The sequence below is a fragment of the Bos javanicus genome, chromosome 5 (assembly GCF_032452875.1).
Source record: "Bos javanicus breed banteng chromosome 5, ARS-OSU_banteng_1.0, whole genome shotgun sequence".
In the NCBI taxonomy this organism is placed as follows: domain Eukaryota; kingdom Metazoa; phylum Chordata; class Mammalia; order Artiodactyla; family Bovidae; genus Bos; species Bos javanicus.
Genome location: NC_083872.1, coordinates 104,225,471 through 104,244,644, shown reverse-complemented (window position 1 = coordinate 104,244,644; position 19,174 = coordinate 104,225,471). Strand labels below are relative to the sequence as shown.

Genomic DNA, 19,174 nt, shown 5'->3' with positions numbered 1-19,174 from the left:
AGGCATGTTGTCTGCGCTCTGTGCAAAAAAAAAAAAAAAAACAAAAAAACAAGCTTTGAGCCCTAGGTGAAAAAGGACATTGTGGTTGAATGAGCATGGGAAACACTAAGTCGAACAGGTTTCTCTATTACAGGGTTTCTCAGGGTCTTAAAAGCTTGACCACATGTTGATAATAAAAGCTGGGTTATGGGGGCATTGAGGGTGCATTGTGAGTGTGTTAGTTGCTCAGTCTTGTCTGACTCTTTGCAATCCTATGGACTGTAGCCCACCAGGCTCCTCCTTCCATGGGACTCTCCAGGAAAGAATACTGGAGTGGGTAACCATTCCCTTCTCCAGAGGGTCTTTCAGCCCAGGGGTTGAAACTGGGTCTCCTGCGTTGCAGGAAGATTCTTCACCTTCTGAACCACCAGGGTTGCGTTATTCTGTATTTGTGTATGCTTGAGCTTTTCCATAACGTTTTCTGTTAAATGCTATATAGTTATCTCCACGTGTGTGTTTCCAGAATATGTTTTGGGAGATCCGTTATTTTTTTTTTGTTTGAAAGATTTTTTTTTTTTAACGTGGATCATTTTTATAAGGTTTTATTGAATTTGTTACAATATTGTTTCTGTTTTTTATGTTTTTGGTTTTTGTGGCATGTTGAGATCTTAGCTTCCCAAACAGGGCTCAAATCCATACCCCCTGCCACTGGAAGGCAAAGTCTTAATCATTGAACAGCAAGGGAAGTCTCCCAGGTTATTTTTTTTTAACTTTTTAAAAAAGTTGATATGTTGTATTTTCATTTTTATTCAGTTCAAGAAATTTTCTTTTTCATTTTTTTGGCTACATGGCATGTGGGATCTCGTTTTTCCAACCAGGGATCAAACCTGCGCCCCCTGCATTGGAAGCATGGAGTCTTAACCACTCGACCACCCGCTAAGTCCTGATTCCCACGTTATTAAAGGCTGATGCTGGAGTCACATCTCCACGCAAGCTGTCATGACGCGCTCCCCCACATTTGGACCATTGGGCCCATGACTGGATGTCAGAGCAAGGGCTTCCAGCCCAGTTGCCTCCTCCCTCCTATAAATGGCAAATTCTGCCATACTGCCTGGGGCTGGCCCCCGCTGGACACAGTCTCATTCAGATGACCCTCCAGAGGGACAGTCCTGCACTCACATCTGAGATCATGGGATCAGAACTTCAGAAATGGAGACACACACGCCCTCGTGGCCCACACAGTCCCCAAGACACCGGCCATGACTTCTTCTGATTTCTCAGTCTTCTCCTGGCACAGGACTGCTTCCCTGAGAACCACCCCCAGGGTTCCCTTGCCAACAGATGGCTCCATAAGTGCCAGGGGCTGTAGAACTGACTCCCTGGGGGCAGGGGGCGGGCAGGCCCAAGAGGGGATCACAACCAAACCAGGCCACACAAGTTAAAAATAAACATTTTATGTATAGACATCCTTTAAGGTGGGCAGAGTTCCCATCACCAACCTCTCTGGGACTGGTGCCCCAACCCAAAAGACACGTGATTCGGGCCAAGTAAGAGACAATCCAGGGTCTGAAAGCAATGGAGAGTGTGGGAAGGGGTAGCGGGTGGGGAGAGGACAGAGTCCAGCTCATCCAGCTTGGCCAAGGGTCAAGGTGCTAAACTCCTGGCTCCATCGAAGCACGAGGTCCTCGCTCTTGTCCGGAGTCAGGACGGTGTACGTCTCATTCTGCAGACATCTCATGCGGGACACCTGTGCAGGGTCCGAGTGGGAGAGCCAGGAGCCAGAGATGTCAGAAGTCCAGATCCCAGGGCGGGGGCGGGGGCGGGCGTGGTTGCAGGGAGTGCAGGAAAAGTCAGGGAAGGCGGAAGCTCAGATGTGGCTTTTTTAAAAAGCAGCCAGACACACCACATAGCCTGAACCCCTCCTTTTAGAAATGAGGAGCCCCGGGGCTGGAGAGGAAGTGACTTGGCTCAGACGAGTCAGTGAGTAAGAGCAGGAGGCAGGACTGACATCTAGACCTCTCTGACCAACCAGGCTGGGGGTTCTTCCCTCCCAGTGTGTCCCCAGGGCTTCTTATGGCAGCCTCCCCTTTCCACCCCCATCCCGGAACCCTTGGCCTGGGGGCCTGGGAGGGCTGCTCACCTGTGGCTGGAGGAGTAAGGACAGAGCACCGGGGGACACACCTGCTCTTCACACCCCCACCCCCATGCTCAGATGGATGCCATGGCTCGGGGTGTGTGGGGGAGGTGGAAAGGTGGTCAGAACAGGTCAGTGTGCAGTGACCCATGGAGGGGCTGATGGGGGTGGTGGGATCAGCAGGAGGTGGCTCACCTTCCGGTCCCTGTTTCTCATCATACACTGCTGGCTTTTGAAGGCACAGTAGTTGGGGTACTGCACATATTCCGTGTCACAGATCTAAGGCAGGAGCGGGGGATGGGAGGTGGAAGACTTCAGAAGCCTCAGAGCCCTTCATAGCGCCCCCGACGGCAGAAACCAGGGCAGAGAACCAGACCCTCTGCACCGGGGTGTCCCCTTCAGTGTCACCCTGTGTCTGGGAAGAAGCTGGGAGCTGAAACTAGGAAGGGGCTGCTCTGCCGGTCAGCAGGCTGCGAAAGCAGCTGAGAGGACCGGGGAAGTGGACCAAGGGTCCAGATCGTGGAAGGGTCCCAAGTGGCAGTCCCATCTCAGGGAGCCTCCTGGGGACGGCTTAGGATGGAAGAGGTGGAAGTGTTTCTAATGTGCGACCCTGGGTGGAGCCACTTCCCTCTGTGGCCCTCACCACCCCACCCATAAACCCAGGGAAACAGCTGAGATGGTCTAAGGCCCCGTCCAGATCTAGGGACTCAGGGAGGAAAGCTAGGCGGAGGCCCTTCTGCTCAGCTAAAAGCCCTTTCTTAAGTAGTCTCAACTTGTCCTGGTCTTGATTTTTTTCTGTTAAACCACAGAAGGCGGGGGTTGGGGGAGTGAGGGAGGCGGTGCTGGCTCTTAGCTACAACAGGTTGACCCACAGGGGAGGTGACTTTGCGGGAGGGAGTAAAGCTGATCCCATTGAGAGGGAAAGCACTGGAAGATTTGGGAAGGAGCCTACAGACTAAGGCAGGGAAGCACTGGATCACTGTCAGCGGCACTTCAGGCATCACCCAGAAGTTTGTCTTAGGAATGAGGCCTCCCACTCCCACCCACCAAGGGTAACTGGCAGAGATGGGACCAGACCTGTCTCGTGTCCCCAAGTCCTGTACCCTCCAGCTTCCCGGATTGCTAGTCCTTTGCTAAACACAATCCTGGTCTCCTGGGGGCCCAGGGGAGGCGGAGGGAGGGGGGAGGGTGTTGGGGAGGGGGGAGGGGAGTCTGCTGGAAAGAGGCAGGAGGCTCATTGAGGAGCAGCTCTCAGAAGCCAGGGCCCCAAGGCGCCCCCCGCCCCACATCCTAGGGTTCCCCAGAGCGAGGGACTAGGAGGAAGCATGGTGAGTGGGGTGGGGCTGACCCTGGTGGGGAAGTCTCCATCCTGGAAGCTCAGGAACTCAGTCTGGAGCCAGCTGGCCACTCGGTTGTCTTCGCAGCCCTTAGTGGCCAGCCTGGCACACCAGAAGTCCATGCGCAGCCCGCCGTACAAGTCCAGCCCGTAAAAGCGGCCCGATTTCAGGCTCCCTATCTGTGGCACGGGGCACAGGAGAGAGGTGGGCACCCTGCTCACCCCCTCAGCCCCCGGTTGCCCGACCTTGCCTAAAGCCCTATCCCCCACCCCCACCGCCACCACTGCAGCCCACCCAGCTGGGTCGGTACCTGGGTGCCAATGGTCATGCTCTGGGAGGCAAGCAGGGGGCTGACAAAGGGTGTTTTGTGGGAGCTGTCGCACTGCTGTCGCTGCAGGTTGGCCTCCGAGTGGCACTGCTCCAGCTTCAGTGAGCAGAAGTCACAGAGGGTACACGCAGCTAAGTGTCGCCGCCCCAGACTGTCACAGACCTGCGGAGGGGTGCGGCTGAGGGCCTGAGGCTGAAGTCCCACGCCCCCACAGAAGGTCCCCGCATTAAGCCTTTTCCAGAAGCTCCTCTGGCTTTTCCCAAACCCCCTACCCAAGGTCCTCCCCTCAAGGACCTCCCATCAGCTCTCTATTTCTTCCCCCTCCTCCAGGATGGTTTATTTCCTCACAAACAATCTTCATCTTCTTGCAGGTGACACCCAAGCCTCTATCATCCGTTCTAATCTCTTTCCTGAGCTCTGAATCCTCATGGCCAAGTGCCTGACAGATGTCTAACTTTGCCTAACTGAAAGAGGCTCACCGTCCTCCCTTCCTCTCTGCTAATGATAATGCTAATATTTACAAAGAGCTGGCACGGTGCTGCATGCCATGGCTGATAAATGCCTTCATCTTATTTGGTCTTCCTAGGAATAGAATAGCTACTAAGCATGGCTCCATTTGCCTGCCAGGAAACTGAGGCTCCCCGAGGCTGAGTCACTTGCTCAAACACACATCGAGTGCATGATGGACCTGGGACACTGGTCTGGCTGCTTCCAACTCAAAACCCAGGTCCTCTGCTGGAGCACCTGGGTTCAGAGCCTCCAAGTTCTTGGAGGACCTTCTTAGATGTGGAGCCGCCCATCTCCCTGTGGGGCTGTCCGCCCTGAGTGAGTCTCCTCAGGAAGATCTCGCTCGGCAGGATCTCTAGGCCGTCCGGTCAGCGCATCACAGTCACACAATCTCTTGCTCGCTCCTCATAACAGCTCATGGGGGAGGCATCATCAGGTCCCTAACCCCAAATCATAACTGAATTCCCCTTTCCTACCAAATGAAATACAACGGTTCGGACTGCCATTCGGGATTATTCACATCATGGCCTCTTTGACTCTGTTTCCAGGTAAAATGGGCTCCTTACTGTTCTTTCAACCAAGCCCTAAAATCCAATGAGCTCTCCATTAGTCCTGAACTTCCTACGTGCGGTCCACCTCCACCAAAAAATAACTCTGTTTCTATCACCTACCATCCCACACTCCTTTCGTATAATGCTACTCAATCTCAGCTCCCTGAGAGCGGGAGGAAGAGTAACAGTGTGCTCATTCTTGGTCCTTCGTGGAATTTCTTCTCTCTTTCCTCTGAGCCTTTGCACACAGTAGTCTCTCTAGCAGGAACCTTCTACTAACCCCTTCTTCTGCCTGGTTAACTTCTTTTATCTCCAGGTCTCAGGTCATCAGTTCCTCTAAGAGGCATTCTCCAATCCTGCCCCAGCATGACTTTTGTGCTCGCCATCTGCTCTCTGAACTTTAGACTTATCCGTCATGCGTCGATCCCTGTCACACTGGTCTCCATTTTGTCTCTCTCTCCCAGTGGACTCCAGGAGGACAGAGGATCGGATCTTGTTTCACTCATCGCTAAATTACCTAGGACAGAATTGCTAGTGTCTCAAATACCTAGCCAGATCAATATCTGTTGAATAGACAGATGCATGGATGGCATGCCAGCTCTTAGCACACATTTGCTAATGTGCTTTTGGAAAGTCCTACACTTCTTGGAAATAGAATTTGCTGGGTTATGAGGACATATCAAGATTGGGATCTCTCTACAGAGCCCTGGAACGGGTTCTAGGATCCCTCCTGGAAGAAGAGCTGTATCTAAGGTACAGCCACATCCTGCGGTTGGTGAACTGACTCTGGACATGACTCAAGCTTAGCAACTGAACCACAGAAGGAATTCTGGCCAGGAATAGATTCCAGACTCTGCCTTGAGCCTCCTTCCTTTTAGGGGAGCTGGAAATGTCTTTCCAAGAAGGGGTTCTCACTTGGAGAGTTTTTCAGGCTTTCTGTGGTCCCGCCCATCCTCTACTCCCTAGGCCCGTGAACTTGGAGCCAGTGAACAGCTCGGTGGGCATACCGATATCCCAAAACCAAGGATCTCATTTTCCAAGTACTGCCAGGCCTTGGCTGTCGGGGTTATGACGCAGGTGTTCTCCACAATCGAGTAGCACAGGGTCAGCAAGGCCTCCACGTGGGGCAGCTGTAGCAGGCTGCAAAAAGACCAAGATGGCACCACTGCAGGGGATGGGCCAGAGGGCCAGGGCAGACAGCCATGCCTACTCGATCCCCACTGCCCTTACCATCCAGTCTTAGTCACATGCACTCAGCATGCTGGAGGTGAGAGGCCTCCAGATTAACCGCCTCCTTTTACAGATGAGGAACTGAGACCCAGAAAGGGGAAATGAAATTTGCAGTGCTCATCAGAGGCAGAGAGAAACCCAGAACCCAAGTCTGGTAGCTCTAGCTTCAGGGTTAACCCCATGCCAGGTAGAGATGGGCATCTAGGACAGTGCTTAAGCCACAGAGCAGGTGAGGCGGGCAGCCGCTGGGTGCACCCAAAGCCCAAGCAGATCTGGGTGGGTCTGAGGCCAAGGCTGGCCAAGTGGGCTTCTCATCCCCAAAGGCAGAAGGAAGGGTGGGGCCGGTGGGGGAGACAGAACGTCCAGTACCTGCCGGGGCTCTGGGATCTCCAGATGGTCTCCCCATCATACACATCATTCATTTCATTCATCTCCTGCGCCGATCGGATAAGCTCCTGGAGGTTCTCCATCAACATGGGAGTAGACTCCACTTCCCGCACCCGGGGAGTGAAGGAGAAAGGGTTGGAGGACACAAGTTCAGACCGAAACTTGGGCTCTGGGTCTGCCTGCAGCCTAGACACCGACTCCAGCGCCTCCTCTGTGCCCTGGCCCTCCTGCTTCTCCTCCTCCTGCTCCTCCTCCTGCTCCTCTTGCTCCTGCCCTTCCTCCTGCTTGTGCTCCTGCCCCCGCTCCTGCTTGTGCTCCTGCCCCTGCTCCTGTTTGGGCTCCTGCCCTTGCTCCTGGCCGCCCAAGGACAAGGAGGACTGGAGCAGCTCCTCCACATTGCTGTTCAACCGCTCGGGCCAGGGCTGGAAGACCTGTCGTTCGGTGGCTGCAACAGGGTTTGCGAGGGACCAAGAGAGAGAAGGGAAAGGGAAGGTTAGGCTTCTGGCATTCCGTCTTTGCAGAGGGACACACATAAACATGTAAAGGCACACAAACACACACATAAACACATAAGCACACTAAAAACACACAAACACATAAGCACACACAAACCGACACATAAACACAAAAGCACACAGACACACATAAACACATAAGCACATACAAAACGCACAAGCACACACATAGGCATACACAAACACATAAGCACACGTAAACACATAAGCACACATAAACACACACATAAGCACGACACACTCATAAACACACAAGCACACACATAAACACATAAGCACAACACACACACATAAACACAAAGGTAGAGGAAAGCAGCCTAAATTACACATGTTCACACAACCAATCACATAAAACACAGGCAAGAATACAAATATCAAAACAATAGTACTATGGTGACGGTGGTGGCAGTGTTACGGGTCCCCTTTCCACCTCCCTCACAAAGGGTCCTCTTTCCTAACCCACTTCTAATACCACCTTTTGTCCCTCTCACTTAGGAAGCACCAAGTACTTTGAATACCTAGCAACCAATCCTTTTTGGAGTGAAGATGTGAGCTGAGAAAGGTGCCAGAGGACTTCTTAACACAAGAGTGTTTTGGGGAGCAAGGAAAAATTAGTTCAGGGCAGAAATAGATGTAATGTCAGAAAACACCCTGATACAGGAAAGCCCTAACTTTCCTGTGTCAAAAAAGTAGGCTCTCCCCTTATGCAAACAGCTGCCCAAGGCTACCTCCAGCAGCTCACCTCCCCAGGTCCCTCCCGTTGATACCTTAAGCCCTGGGTTTGGGGACTCTGGGATGAGAGGCTGGCAGGGTCTCACCTGTGACGTGGGAGGACTTGGGGGAGGTCGCCGTGGTAGGTGGCGGCACTTCAGGTGAACTGTCCACCTCCTTGAGGGTATTGGGTGAGAGGATGGAGACTGGCTGGGAGCACCGGACCCTCTGCAAGGAGAGAAGCAGAGTGGGAATGCCTTTCACAAAGGGCACATTTCCACTCCACCTTATCCTCTGTCCCCAGGTCTCCTCTCTCACAGTTCCTGGGAGGAAATCAGGGAACACGGCCCTGAGTCGAACCCTCTAGATCTGAGACAGGGTCCCCTGCAAAATCAGACGCCCTGCTGGCCCACTTTCCTGCCTTCAGGCTTTTACATTTGACTTGAATGACATCACTACTGGGAGGAACCCTAAGGCTTCTCTCTGCCTCCTCCCATCCCTCTCCCTTACTTTTCTGGCAACAAGGGGGGATTGTTCACAGAGTCTGAATGCCTAAGGTGAGACGGTCTGCACACAGAATCTGGGCGAGTGTCAGCCAGTGACTGAGAGGGAGGACCTAAGGATGGTCTGGAGCCCTTCCTCGGTGACACCAGGTTCAAGCTCTGTCTTGACCTCACCTTGGCGTAGTAGACATGGTTGGAACAACGGTATTGGGTGAACTGGCAGAAGGACTCAAACCAGGAGGCATAAGGGAGGTCAGAGCAGACTGCGCCTAGGGAAGGGTGGGGCACAGGTGAACACAGGGGTGTAATCCTTCCTGGAGAGAGGGTGCGATGGGCTCCTGGGGTCCGGAGAGCGGGGCACCCGGGCTCAGGGCCACCCGTCCCCTGGCCCTGGGTCGAGGGAGCACAGGGCTGGCCCTCACCGTCCGGCACCAGGCCGTGGTTTTCATACTGGTCTAGCTGGACGAGGGTGGGGTTCCGGCAACCGTGGGTGGCGCGGAGCCGGCAGGTGGTCTCCGCCTTCCAGGTAGGGGTCAGCAGTGCGAAGAAGCGCTCATACTCCGTGGGGGACAGGGGACTGCCCGGCGTGGAGGTCGAGGCGGAGTCCTGGGCGGGGGCCGGTGCCAGAGGCAGGAGCAGCACTGCGGGTCGGGGACAGACCACGATGGGCTCCTCTCCGCACCCGCCGGCCAGGAACACCCACCCCGAGAGCGGGGCGTGCACTCGGGGGCTGGGCGCCTGGCCGCCAAGCTGGGGTGAGTGTGCAGGGGCGCTGGCGAGGCGGGGAGGGGCGATGGGGAGAGGCTGCAGGCGGTCCCGGGGGAAGGCGGCTCGGGGACAGTGGAGAGCTCCGGGGGCGGAGGCGCGCTCACCCCTCAGGAGTGAGAGAAATGAGCCTGCGGCGAGGTGCCTCATGGTCCCAGACGGCCGCCAGCGTTCCCCGGACCGAGCGCCTCTAACCGGCCAAGCCAGGGCGAGCAGACAGGCGGGAGGGCGGGGCCGCGGGGGGTGGGGGGGCGTCGAGACCAGTCGACGTCACAAAGTGGGGGCGGGGAAACTGATGCGAGGTTGGACTCGGCCGAAAGGCGGGGGCGGGTCCCCCGTGTGTCACATCCCAGCTCGAGGACAAGGACGGCAGGAGTGATCTGGGACTCTGGCAGGGGCTGGATGGCGTAGCTCCTGTCTGTTCTTTACCTTATTACCTATCCCATCTCCAAGCTGGCCTCACACACTGGACACTTTTTCTCCCTATTTTACAATCTGGCCTTCCAGTAGTCACACAGGGATGTAAGAGTTGGACCATAAGGAAGACGGAGCACGGAAGAATTGATGCTCTCAAACTGTGGTGTTGGAGAAGACTCTTAAGAGTCCCTTGGACTGCAAGATCAAACCAGTCAGTCCTAAAGGAAATCAGTCCTGAATATTCATTGGAAGGACTGGTGCTAAAGCTCCAGTACTTTGGCCAACTGATTCAAAGAGCCAACTCACTGGAAAAGAGCCTGATGCTGGGAAGGATTGAGGGCAGGAGGAGAAGGGGGCAACAGAGGATGAGATGGTTGGATTATCGACTCAATGGGCATGATGATTTTGAGGAAGCTCTGGGAGATGGTGAAGGACAGGGAAGCCTGGTGTGCTGCAGTCCATGGGGTGGCAAAGAATCGGACACGACTGACTGACTGAAGAACAAATCCCGTGTGAGGACTGGGGCAGAGATGGAACATACAACACAAAGTTGGGGCCTGGACAGTAGGAACTACAGAGGACACCTCCAGGTAAGCCAGCCAGAGCAGGGAATAAGATGGGGATTCCGGTGAGGAGACCCTGCATAAGGAGGGCTTAATCTATGGAAGTGGTTCCAGGTGGGCATAGACAATTCATTGGTGATAAGTTTTTGCTTTGTGTTTCAAATAAGTCAGGCTAATACTTAGTATAACAGTTCATGTATAAAACACAAGTACACATTTATTGGAAATTAAATGAAAGATATCTTATAGGGAAAAGATACACAGTCCTGAAGGTTTTGGAAACCCCTTGTCTGAGGCCCAGTTCCAGCCAGCTCTGTCCTTCCCATGCTGAGAGGTGGTGGGTCCTGGGGCAGTGGCACCACTTCAGGTTCCATGTCTGGTCCTACTTCCAGCATGTCATCCTCCTGCCTTTTAGCTGACTCAGAGGATGCAAGCTATGCTCAGCACATGTGCTAAAACAGTGTCTCTACAATAAACACAGCAGGCCAACACATACAGCTTTTATTCACCAACTCGATTCCTTTACAAGTGAGATACTGACACTCTGCCCTGCCCCTCCCACTCACAAGGCTGGACGAATCCTCTTGGCACAGAGGAAGGGGTGCCCCTTCAGCCAGGGCCGTGGCCCAGAGGACCCGGAGGAGCCCCCCACTGGAAAAGCATGGAAAGAGTGAAGGAAGTTTATCACGCATGGCCCCCCCCACAACGAGGGGAGGGAATCAGGAAGCTGGGGGAGGGCCCCATGCTACTGCCCCAGTCCTTAAATACAAAGCAACGGGAGAAAAGAGGACCATCCCTCAAAAACACAGCACCAACCTCGGTGTGGAGGCAAAAGGACAGCGGGCAACACCACTTCCCTCTGAAGGGGGCGGGCTGAATGAGAGCACATGCCGTTAGCGGCCGCAGCACCCCTGGCCCAGGGTCTGGGTGCAGCCTCAGCACCGGAAGTGGGGAGGGGAGGAGAGGAGATGACAACATGTGCCACCCACCTCTCCCTGACCCCCGGCCCAGCCAGGCATCCCACTCCCCACTAGCCAGGTCAGGGGATGTGGAAGAAACTGTGTTGGAATCCAAGGCCCTTGTCTATTTCTTTTTTCGTTCTTGGGAGCAGCGTGGGCAAAACCTACAAAGGAAGGTGGGGGAGAAGGTGAGCGAAGGGGAGGATGCCCTCTGTCACTCAGCTCAGGGTAGTCCAGCCCCGACCACAACGCTCACTCACCATTTCCCCCGAGGCTTGGTGGTCAGCCCCACACAGGCAAAGTGGAACCACTCAATGGAGCACTGGAAAAGGAAGACGGTGGAGGAGCAGAGGGCAGGGAGCAGGGTGGGGCCAAGGAAAGAAAAGAACCCCCCAACCTGAGAGTCCTCAGGAGCATTCCCTTATTCCATCCTGTGGGAGGATTCTTGAAGGGTCCAAGGCCAACCACCTCCAACTCCCTTCCTCCTGTCCTGAGGTCCCACTCTTCGGCCCTTACCCGCTTCTGGTACCCAACTCCCTTCCTGTCCCCCAGAGCCCCCCGCCCTGAGGCAAACCGGTTCTTACGTCAGGGTTGTCACAGCCAATCATCTCCCCGTAGGAGACCTGGTGACAAAGGCAATAGGTGGGTTCGTTGGGATCCACAGGCATATCCAACACATCAGAGGGGTGGACACTGCCAAAGGTCACTGAGGGCATCCCATACTCAGGGCTTCTGCGTGCCAAGAGGGAGAGAGAGTGTCACCTGCAGGAAGGGACGCTACAGCTTGACGCTCAGAGTGGCACGAGGAGGATCCCTGTGGGGCTAGTGGTCTGTGGCTTCCCCTCTGTATCCAGCAGATACCAGAGTGATAGAGAAGGGGGCAAGGGGCGGGGCAGGGGCAAAGAGGAGCCTGTCACTTGGCAGGGTGCTCCCTGACTCACTCACGTGCGCACAAGTTTTAACTTCTTCTGGGCGGCCTTGGGGGCTTCTTCGTCGGAGTTTTTCCCTTTGGAACGAGCACGGGCAGCTTTCTTCTCCTTTTGAGTCCGACCTTCCAGGGAAGAGGGGGAGGGGCAGCCAGAAGGCAGGGGGACAGAATGATGGGTTAAGGACCCCTCCTCTCCTCCAACGTGGGGGGTCCTCCCTTGGAGCTGAGGGATGGGCTGCTTGCCCCCTCGGAATCTTCGCTCCAACTCTCATGGCCCACCCCCCTCCTCACTCTTTTTGCCTTTGCTGGAAGAGCTGTCATAGTCACTTGACTCAATCTGCTTCTCCTTCAGATCAGCCTCAAAGCGGGCCAGGTCTGTGTCCAGTCGCCGAATGTGTTTGTCCACCTGGGTGGGAAGGAAGGAAGGAGAAGGAAGAGCTACCAGGCTGCTTCCAGTAAAAGCAAACAGGCTAAGGCAGAATCCATGTATCTCCCAGACCCCAAACAGATCCCAGCACACTAAAGGAGGGGTGGAGGACCCCGAGGAACAGACGGGAGGTAGTGGGGAGCCATGGGTAGGGCCATACCATCTCATAGGTCTGCATGGCAAGCTGCACCTTGTCATCACCAAACTCCTTGCACTTGCCATAGGCTTCCTGGATCTGTCTCAGAAGGGCCAATTTTTCCTCGGAGCTCCGGCTGCGGGCGCTACTCATATATTCACTGGCCAACTTGTCAATTTCAGCCTTTAGGTCTACAACAGAGACAGGGCTGGTCACAATGGCCCCCGAGTGGCAACGTTAAACATACTTCTTCCTCTTGCTCCTCGGACCTTTTGCATTGACCATGATAACCTTTGAATTAAAACACACTCAACATTCCTAGGTACTGTGCCACATACTCAAGTGATGCAACATGGCCACAACATGCGTTCTGACGGCACCTTTGATTGCTGGAAACGTTGCTAGCATAGTTGAAACTGGACTTATGGAAACACAAGGAAGGATTCTTTGCATGCTGCACTAACGCAAAGTACGTTTCTGTCAATGTCTAAAGATGCTTCTTTGCATGGCTTGCTGTTTCTTAAACCATGACCTCTGTCTCAAAAGCCATCTGGTTTCTCGTCTCAGAAACATTCTGTGATAGCTCTGAGAGCTGCAGACCAGGCCGAGTCATCTGCTGCTGCTCTTGACTTCCAGGGTCTGTACATCTACATCTCAGTATTGAAAATTAGGCCAGAGTTCACTCATGGAACAGTTCTTCTGCTTACTGTCCACCCTGCTTGGTTCATCATTTGCAACTTGCGAATATTCTCCATCACTTTTTTTTCCTGTGTGTTCATTTTAGATATTGCTCCAAACATTTTACTAGGGGAAGGCTGGTGATGCCCCCGAACACTGAGACCATAGATGCCTACTGCCTAATACTATAGCACTCAGAGAAAATGTGGATGGAGACAAAAGCATGACTCCCAACATGGTGTAGCAACAAGTAACCACAGCGAAGACCTGTGAGCATACTAGGTTTATGCTCTGCTTTATTCCAGGCCCTTGAAGGAAGGTGGAAAAACATGTATGTGGTTCAGTTGTCTCAATGGGTCTTTCTGGGTATGAACTCAAAAGCCAGAACTATATTACAAAGCAAGGAGCTGGTGTTTGGCATTCAGCAGGGAAGTTCTCAGGGGCCTATGTCAAGGATCTTAGATGATATTCATTTGTCCATGAGCAAACTGACCCAGAGTAACTTAAATCACAGCTTTAGGCATTCTAACACTCCTGGGCAGGGATACATAAGCATACACCTACATATCCTTCAGCAAGCATGGACGACAGCGCCAACAGAGACCTTTGACTATGAGAGACAAACTCGCCCACTGCAGTGTAGCCTCAAGCTCCAAGTAAATGTCTCAATGCAGCCAAACTTAATCAATGTCCAAGGACGGCCACAGATGGCACCCAATGCTTCTGTAAGGTTGAAGAATATAGTGTAGAGATTCTGATGTTAATTGCTGCTTTTCCCCCCTCTTTCTTTTTAACATCTCCTCATGCAGCAAAGCTGCTGTGTACCAATGTGAGCTGTAGTCTAAAGCCACACTGAATTTTGTGACAGTAATGTTAACAGCCCAGTGGAGTAGAAACATTCTAGTCAGTCTTCCTACAAACATATCGAACATGGAGAACAGAAATGAGTCCAGGGTTGACTTTGATTTTTTCTCATTTTTCCTGAGGGAGATATAAAGAGCACAGCATCTCTAAATCCTTGTACCATTGTCACAATACTCCACGAGTTATGAAAAAGCTAACACAGAAACACAGATCATCATTACTCTCCTTTTAAGAATTGCAAGAGAATGAAAGAGAAGACAAGCAATCTAGATCAGACCAGGTGATAGGGTAACACCAAACAGGAGGAGAGACGACCACACATACTCACTCGGCACTGGGCCCCTTACTCTGCACATACCCTCTGTTCTTTGGTCCAGGTCCCTCATGAGCTGGAAGTTTCTCTGCAGTTCAAAGGGCAGGTTTTCAATACCTGGGGAGAAGAGGAGAAACTAAGACTCCCTTGACTTCCTAAGCCCTATAGCTGCTTTTGGGGGATTCCCTGGTGGCTCAGATGGTAAAGAATCTGCTGGAATGTGGGATACCTGGGTTCAATTCCTGGATCGGAAAGATCTCCTGTAGAAGAGAATGGTAACCCACTCCAGGATTCTTGCCTGGAGAACTTCATGGACAGAGGAGCCTGGCAGGCTACAGTCCGTGGGGTTGTAAAGAGTCAGACACGACTGAGTGACTAACACACACACACACAAACCCTGTAGAGTCAGGCGACTAACACACACACACACACACACGCACACACACACACGATAGCTGCTTTTAAAAAACAGGTCCAAAGAGCACTTGGTTATCCCTCCTTCAAACCGTTAGATTATCTGTGACAGCACTCATCATTCCTTTCTCAGGAGGAGCCATGTCTGTCTGTCTCCACACCTAGCTCCCCATCTCTGCACAGCTTTGTGTCCACCCTCCCCGCTTCAGTAACTTTACAAATCAGCCCTTCCCTCTCCATGCCCTCGGGAGTTCCCTGGTGGTACAGTGGCTAAGACTCCACGCTCCTAATGCAGGGGGCTCGGGTTCAATCCCTGCTCAGGCAACTAGATACCACATGCTGCAATGAAACATCCCACATGCTGCAACTAAGACCTGGCACAGCCAAATAAATACTTTTTGTTTAATATATATATAAAAAGATCTCTTTGCCCTCAACTTACAAATACCCTCCTGGTACCCTCCAATGATCACACACACACTTCCAATCTGCTCTCCAAACAGTAGCCAGAATGTTCTTTTTAAAAATGCAAATCTGATCAAGTCTCTCCTGTTTATAAACCTCCAGTCACTTCCACGGCAATATTCCCAAATCCTACTCTGCACTTTCTGGCCCTTGCTGCACACCAGACCTCACTCAGGTCAGTCTCTGTCTATGTGCTCTCTGCTCTGTCACACTGGCCTTCTCTGAGTGCCTCGAGCTTGCCAGTGCTCTTCCAGACACTTGGCTTTCTGCACACTGCTCTCTCTGCCCAGGATGCCCTGCCCCGTCTCTTTCACCCCACTTCCACTATCCCTCTTGGCCTACTGAACTTCTGTTCATTTTTCAAAGTTCAGCTCAACCCTGACTGCCCCAGACTCCAACAAGTGCCTTGGGTTATGCTGTCATGCTATCCTATGGCTACCCTTTGGCAGGGTAGATACTTTGGGGGCACTTATTCAATGTAACTAAATAAGTAATTATGTAATTAGTTATATGGTATGTCTCCCCAGCTCTCCAGAAGGGTTAGATATGTCTGTCTTCTTCTCTCCTATTTCCCTAGTGTTCAGAACTATGACATGCATACAGAGGATCCTCAATAAATAATTGAATATAAAGGCATGAATACTTACGTTTCTCTCATAAAAAAAAAAAATTCTCTTTCCATGACTCCACTTTCAAACTTTTAAAATGCATTCAATGCTTTAACCTATAGACTCGGGTCCACCATCAGTTTACTAAGATTAAGTCACCACTGAGTTACCAAATCAAATAATCTAATTACTAGTTCTATCCCCCCAAAAATGTTTGCAACATTCTCACCATCTTCTTGCCTATATGTAACTTCCTATTAAGATTCCAAATCTCCTCACACACTTTCAAGTAATTTCATCACTGGCATTCCCTTAGCCAGTCCCTTAAATATTACTATTTTCTTGAGCTTACACTTAAGTTAATCCTATTATTTTCTCACTTACTTTCTCTGAATGATCTCCATCTCATTTACTCTTACAGACTCCTGAATTTCCTATCTTGTTGATGATATATGTCTACCTCACTTCCCAAACAGGAAATCGAGAAGTCACCTTAGATTCCTCCTCCTCTCTCAACCACTCATTCAGTCAATTCTGTTATATTTACCTCCTAAATACTTCTGTCACTCTTTGAGATCAGGTCCTCATCTCTGACCAGAACTGTTATTACTAATTAATCTTGTATTACCAGGGTCATCATGCTCCAATTTACCATACATCAATTACTTTCCTTTATTAAAAAAAAAAAAATTGCTCCATTCAGAAAATCCGTTGGTTCCTCACTATTTAGAGTGCAAGCTTCTTAGCCTGCCTTTAAAGACCATGCACAACCCAGCCCCAGCTACATTCTCCAGTGTCATTTCCCAATCTTTCACCTCAGAGTTCTACACATCAAACACTCTGGCCTCATCTTTCCCTGATCTTGCCACAAACCCATCAGAACACATTGGCTGATGCTTCCCCCAACCTTCAATCCCCTCTCACTCTCCACACCGGCAAATAAACACTCAACCTTCAAGATTCTTCACATTCTCTGTAAAGTTTTACCTACACCTCCAGGTAAACTAGTCTCTCTTTCTCCAGTGTTACCAACTGTCTGTTTAATGTATTTCTGTTATTTCATTTGTCACACTTCTATAATTATTTATTAGAATCTGTGTCCTACTAGTCTATGAGCACCTTGAGGGGAAGGTCTGTGTGGTATTCATTCTGGTATACCCCCAGTACCTGCCATTATGTCTGACCCACAGAAGGACCTCAATAAACGAATGAATGACTCCCAACGCTAAGGCAAAAGAGAATAGGGTGACAGGCTCTGTGAAGGGCCACACAAATGCCACACAAATGGCATAAACAGAACACCAAATTTCCATCTGATGGGAACTGCGTCTTTACTCCAAGAGGAGAAGCCTTTCAGTCCATCATCTGACAGTGGTCACTCGTAACCCCCTATCCCCATGAGAAGACGCGTCTTCGAAAGAACTGGGCGGAGAACCGCGAGCAGATCTTTGTCGCTGCTCCAATGGCAGTGGATGATATACTAAAATGACCGATTCAGAACGACTTTAAGAAAAAGATTATCCTGAGGCCGGAGACCCTGAAGACAGGGGCAGCAAATATCTTCCAGGCTATGCCTACCAGCACTTCAAGAGCCGTCCCCCAGCCCCGCCGAGCAGCCCCTCCCTCTTCTACACCTCAGAGCGAGGCCTCGACCCCGCTGCCCCGCCCCCTATTTCTTCACACACTCCAGTATTTTCTCTCACGCAACCCTTCACGATTGTGACTTTCTGACCATCGGGACTTCAGGGCCATAGAGCTCCTCAGCCCGAACCCCCACCCCTACCCCTCTGTAACCCCTGGCCCGCTCCTCCAGCCTGCTCTTACTGTCCAGATAATGTTCCAAATACATCCCCGCAGCCATCTTGAAGCAAAACAAAGCAACTTCCGCTCCGCCCCGGAAGTGACTGAACGCAACGGGCGCCGAAGCGGTCTTCCACCCCCGTCCGGGAGCCCTTCCGCCCTCAAGGGTAACTTCCGCCCTCACGAGGTCAATTTCCGGTCTGAATACAGCACCCGTCGAATCGCCTCCTCCTGGCGAAGACACTCGTCCCTGGCGGGGCGGCCGAGCGCGGGGCCGGCGGCGACGTTGGCTGAGGGCGCCATTTTGCGTCCTCGCTCAAACTTCCGTTCCCTCCAGGAGGGGGACGTGCGGGCGAAGAGACTTGTCTCTTTGGGCTTTTAGTCCACAAAGAGCTGTTTTCAGCAGCCGGGAAATGTGAAGCTGGCGACCAGGGCAGGTGCCTTCTCGAGTCACGGTGCGAGGTGTAAATCCTCCCCGTTTCTGTTCACTCACGCGAATGCCAACTCTCCAGGATTATGTTTTAATGTGGAAACAGCTCATTATTTATAAAGGCCGCTTGTAAGTACAAAGTACTCCTCACAATAAAGCTGCGATTCTCTTCACCTTTTGTAAGGGTTTCTACCACTCCAGGACATTCCCACTTGCAAAGTGACAGAGTACTGCTTGCTGGCCTTGTCCTCCCGTGTTTGTCTCCCATTTTTACTCGTTTATGTATGATGTTAACTGGCACAGAGCTGTCACAACTGGGCCAGATGGATGCCAGCTATCACCCTGACCCGCGACAAACACAGTGACAAATACACGTCTCATCAGAATGGAAAGCCACCAGGTGCAGACAGGCCACCACACTAGGGACGCAGGTGTCAGCGACCGGAACGGGCGGATGTTGGATATCACTGTCACCCCTAAGCCACACGTTCTTGATAATTATCAATGCCACATGGCAGGTTTTTATGACATTTTCAGCCATATAAAATGTTTAAAAAAGGGCAAGGTGAAACCCCAGATATACTACTGAGCAGGTGGTACCATCTGGCCACAAATCTAGATGATGTCCTACCTCAGGAGCAGCAGGCCCTTGGATAATTTAATCTCCACGCCCAGGTCCTTCTCTACAAAATGACCCTATAGGGTTGTTACTATGAGTGTGAGTATATCCTTCAAGAGCGTAAATTCTGATTGAAATACCTGTGATTAAAGTAGGGCTGATAGTGTCAATTCAACAGTTAGAACAAGGGGAAAAAGCAGTAAATATTCAGGAAACTAACAGACACCACCTACCTGGTCACATGTGGTACATTCATTCCTGTCACACTACAGACTGAGACTCTCTGATGCCCACACAAGGTCCTGTGCCCTCAACCAACAGGCCTTATTTCACTGATTATCCACATCCACCAGGTAACTAGTATGGGTGCCCAGCAGTCCCAGAGACGATGGCCACATTGTTGGACGTGGGAGCTTTGTCACAGCTTTTTCAGTGCTTAAAGACCTTTAATTCTCAAAAAATCTTAAGAGGTGATCTGGCCCAATCCCTTCATTTAACAGCTGTAGCAGCATCACCGCCAACACTGGCTGATAGGAGAGAGTGGGGCTAAAGTCAAGGCTCCCCAAGCATGCACTCCTCCTCAGCACAACCATCCTGTTGTTCTTC

At 51.8% G+C, this 19,174-nt stretch overlaps 2 protein-coding genes across 7 annotated transcripts; both read right to left on the bottom strand.

Annotated features, from left to right (window-relative positions):
* Positions 1-1,417: 1,417 nt before the first annotated feature.
* ACRBP (acrosin binding protein) lies at positions 1,418-9,195 on the bottom strand. Of its 2 annotated transcripts, XM_061418106.1 has the most exons (10): positions 9,055-9,194; positions 8,605-8,823; positions 8,357-8,451; positions 7,787-7,907; positions 6,436-6,898; positions 5,844-5,976; positions 3,761-3,940; positions 3,462-3,629; positions 2,309-2,392; positions 1,418-1,726 (listed from the first exon to the last, which is right to left on the bottom strand). In XM_061418106.1, the coding sequence occupies exons 1-10, from the start codon at positions 9,095-9,097 to the stop codon at positions 1,604-1,606; spliced, it is 1,629 nt and encodes a 542-aa protein (XP_061274090.1). In that variant the 5' UTR covers positions 9,098-9,194; the 3' UTR covers positions 1,418-1,603. The 2 variants fall into 2 exon arrangements, with proteins under 2 accessions (XP_061274090.1, XP_061274091.1); XM_061418107.1 differs by lacking the exon at positions 3,462-3,629 and having other exon boundaries at positions 9,055-9,195.
* A 917-nt stretch (positions 9,196-10,112) lies between these two features.
* On the bottom strand, positions 10,113-17,648 carry ING4 (inhibitor of growth family member 4). 5 transcript variants are annotated; one of them, XM_061418108.1, is made up of 8 exons: positions 17,544-17,648; positions 14,248-14,349; positions 12,402-12,568; positions 12,106-12,220; positions 11,832-11,937; positions 11,471-11,618; positions 11,147-11,208; positions 10,414-11,050 (listed from the first exon to the last, which is right to left on the bottom strand). In XM_061418108.1, the coding sequence occupies exons 1-8, from the start codon at positions 17,578-17,580 to the stop codon at positions 11,011-11,013; spliced, it is 777 nt and encodes a 258-aa protein (XP_061274092.1). In that variant the 5' UTR covers positions 17,581-17,648; the 3' UTR covers positions 10,414-11,010. The 5 variants fall into 5 exon arrangements, with proteins under 5 accessions (XP_061274094.1, XP_061274092.1, XP_061274093.1 ...); XM_061418109.1 differs by having other exon boundaries at positions 12,115-12,220; XM_061418111.1 differs by having other exon boundaries at positions 14,278-14,349.
* Positions 17,649-19,174: the final 1,526 nt, after the last annotated feature.

Coding starts and splice junctions, on each gene's coding strand:
- ACRBP (XM_061418106.1), bottom strand. CDS start 9,097: ATGAGGCACCTCGCCGCAGGCTCATTTCTCTCACTCCTGAGGG. Junction 7,908..8,356: donor ACCATGTCTACTACGCCAAG/GTGAGGTCAAGA, acceptor CTCTCCTTGCAG/AGGGTCCGGTGCTCCCAGCC. Junction 2,393..3,461: donor ATGGAGACTTCCCCACCAGG/GTCAGCCCCACC, acceptor CTCCTGCCTTAG/ATCTGTGACACGGAATATGT.
- ING4 (XM_061418108.1), bottom strand. CDS start 17,580: ATGGCTGCGGGGATGTATTTGGAACATTATCTGGACA. Junction 11,619..11,831: donor AAGTTAAAACTTGTGCGCAC/GTGAGTGAGTCA, acceptor CTTGGCACGCAG/AAGCCCTGAGTATGGGATGC. Junction 11,209..11,470: donor TTGGCTGTGACAACCCTGAC/GTAAGAACCGGT, acceptor TTCCTTTTCCAG/TGCTCCATTGAGTGGTTCCA.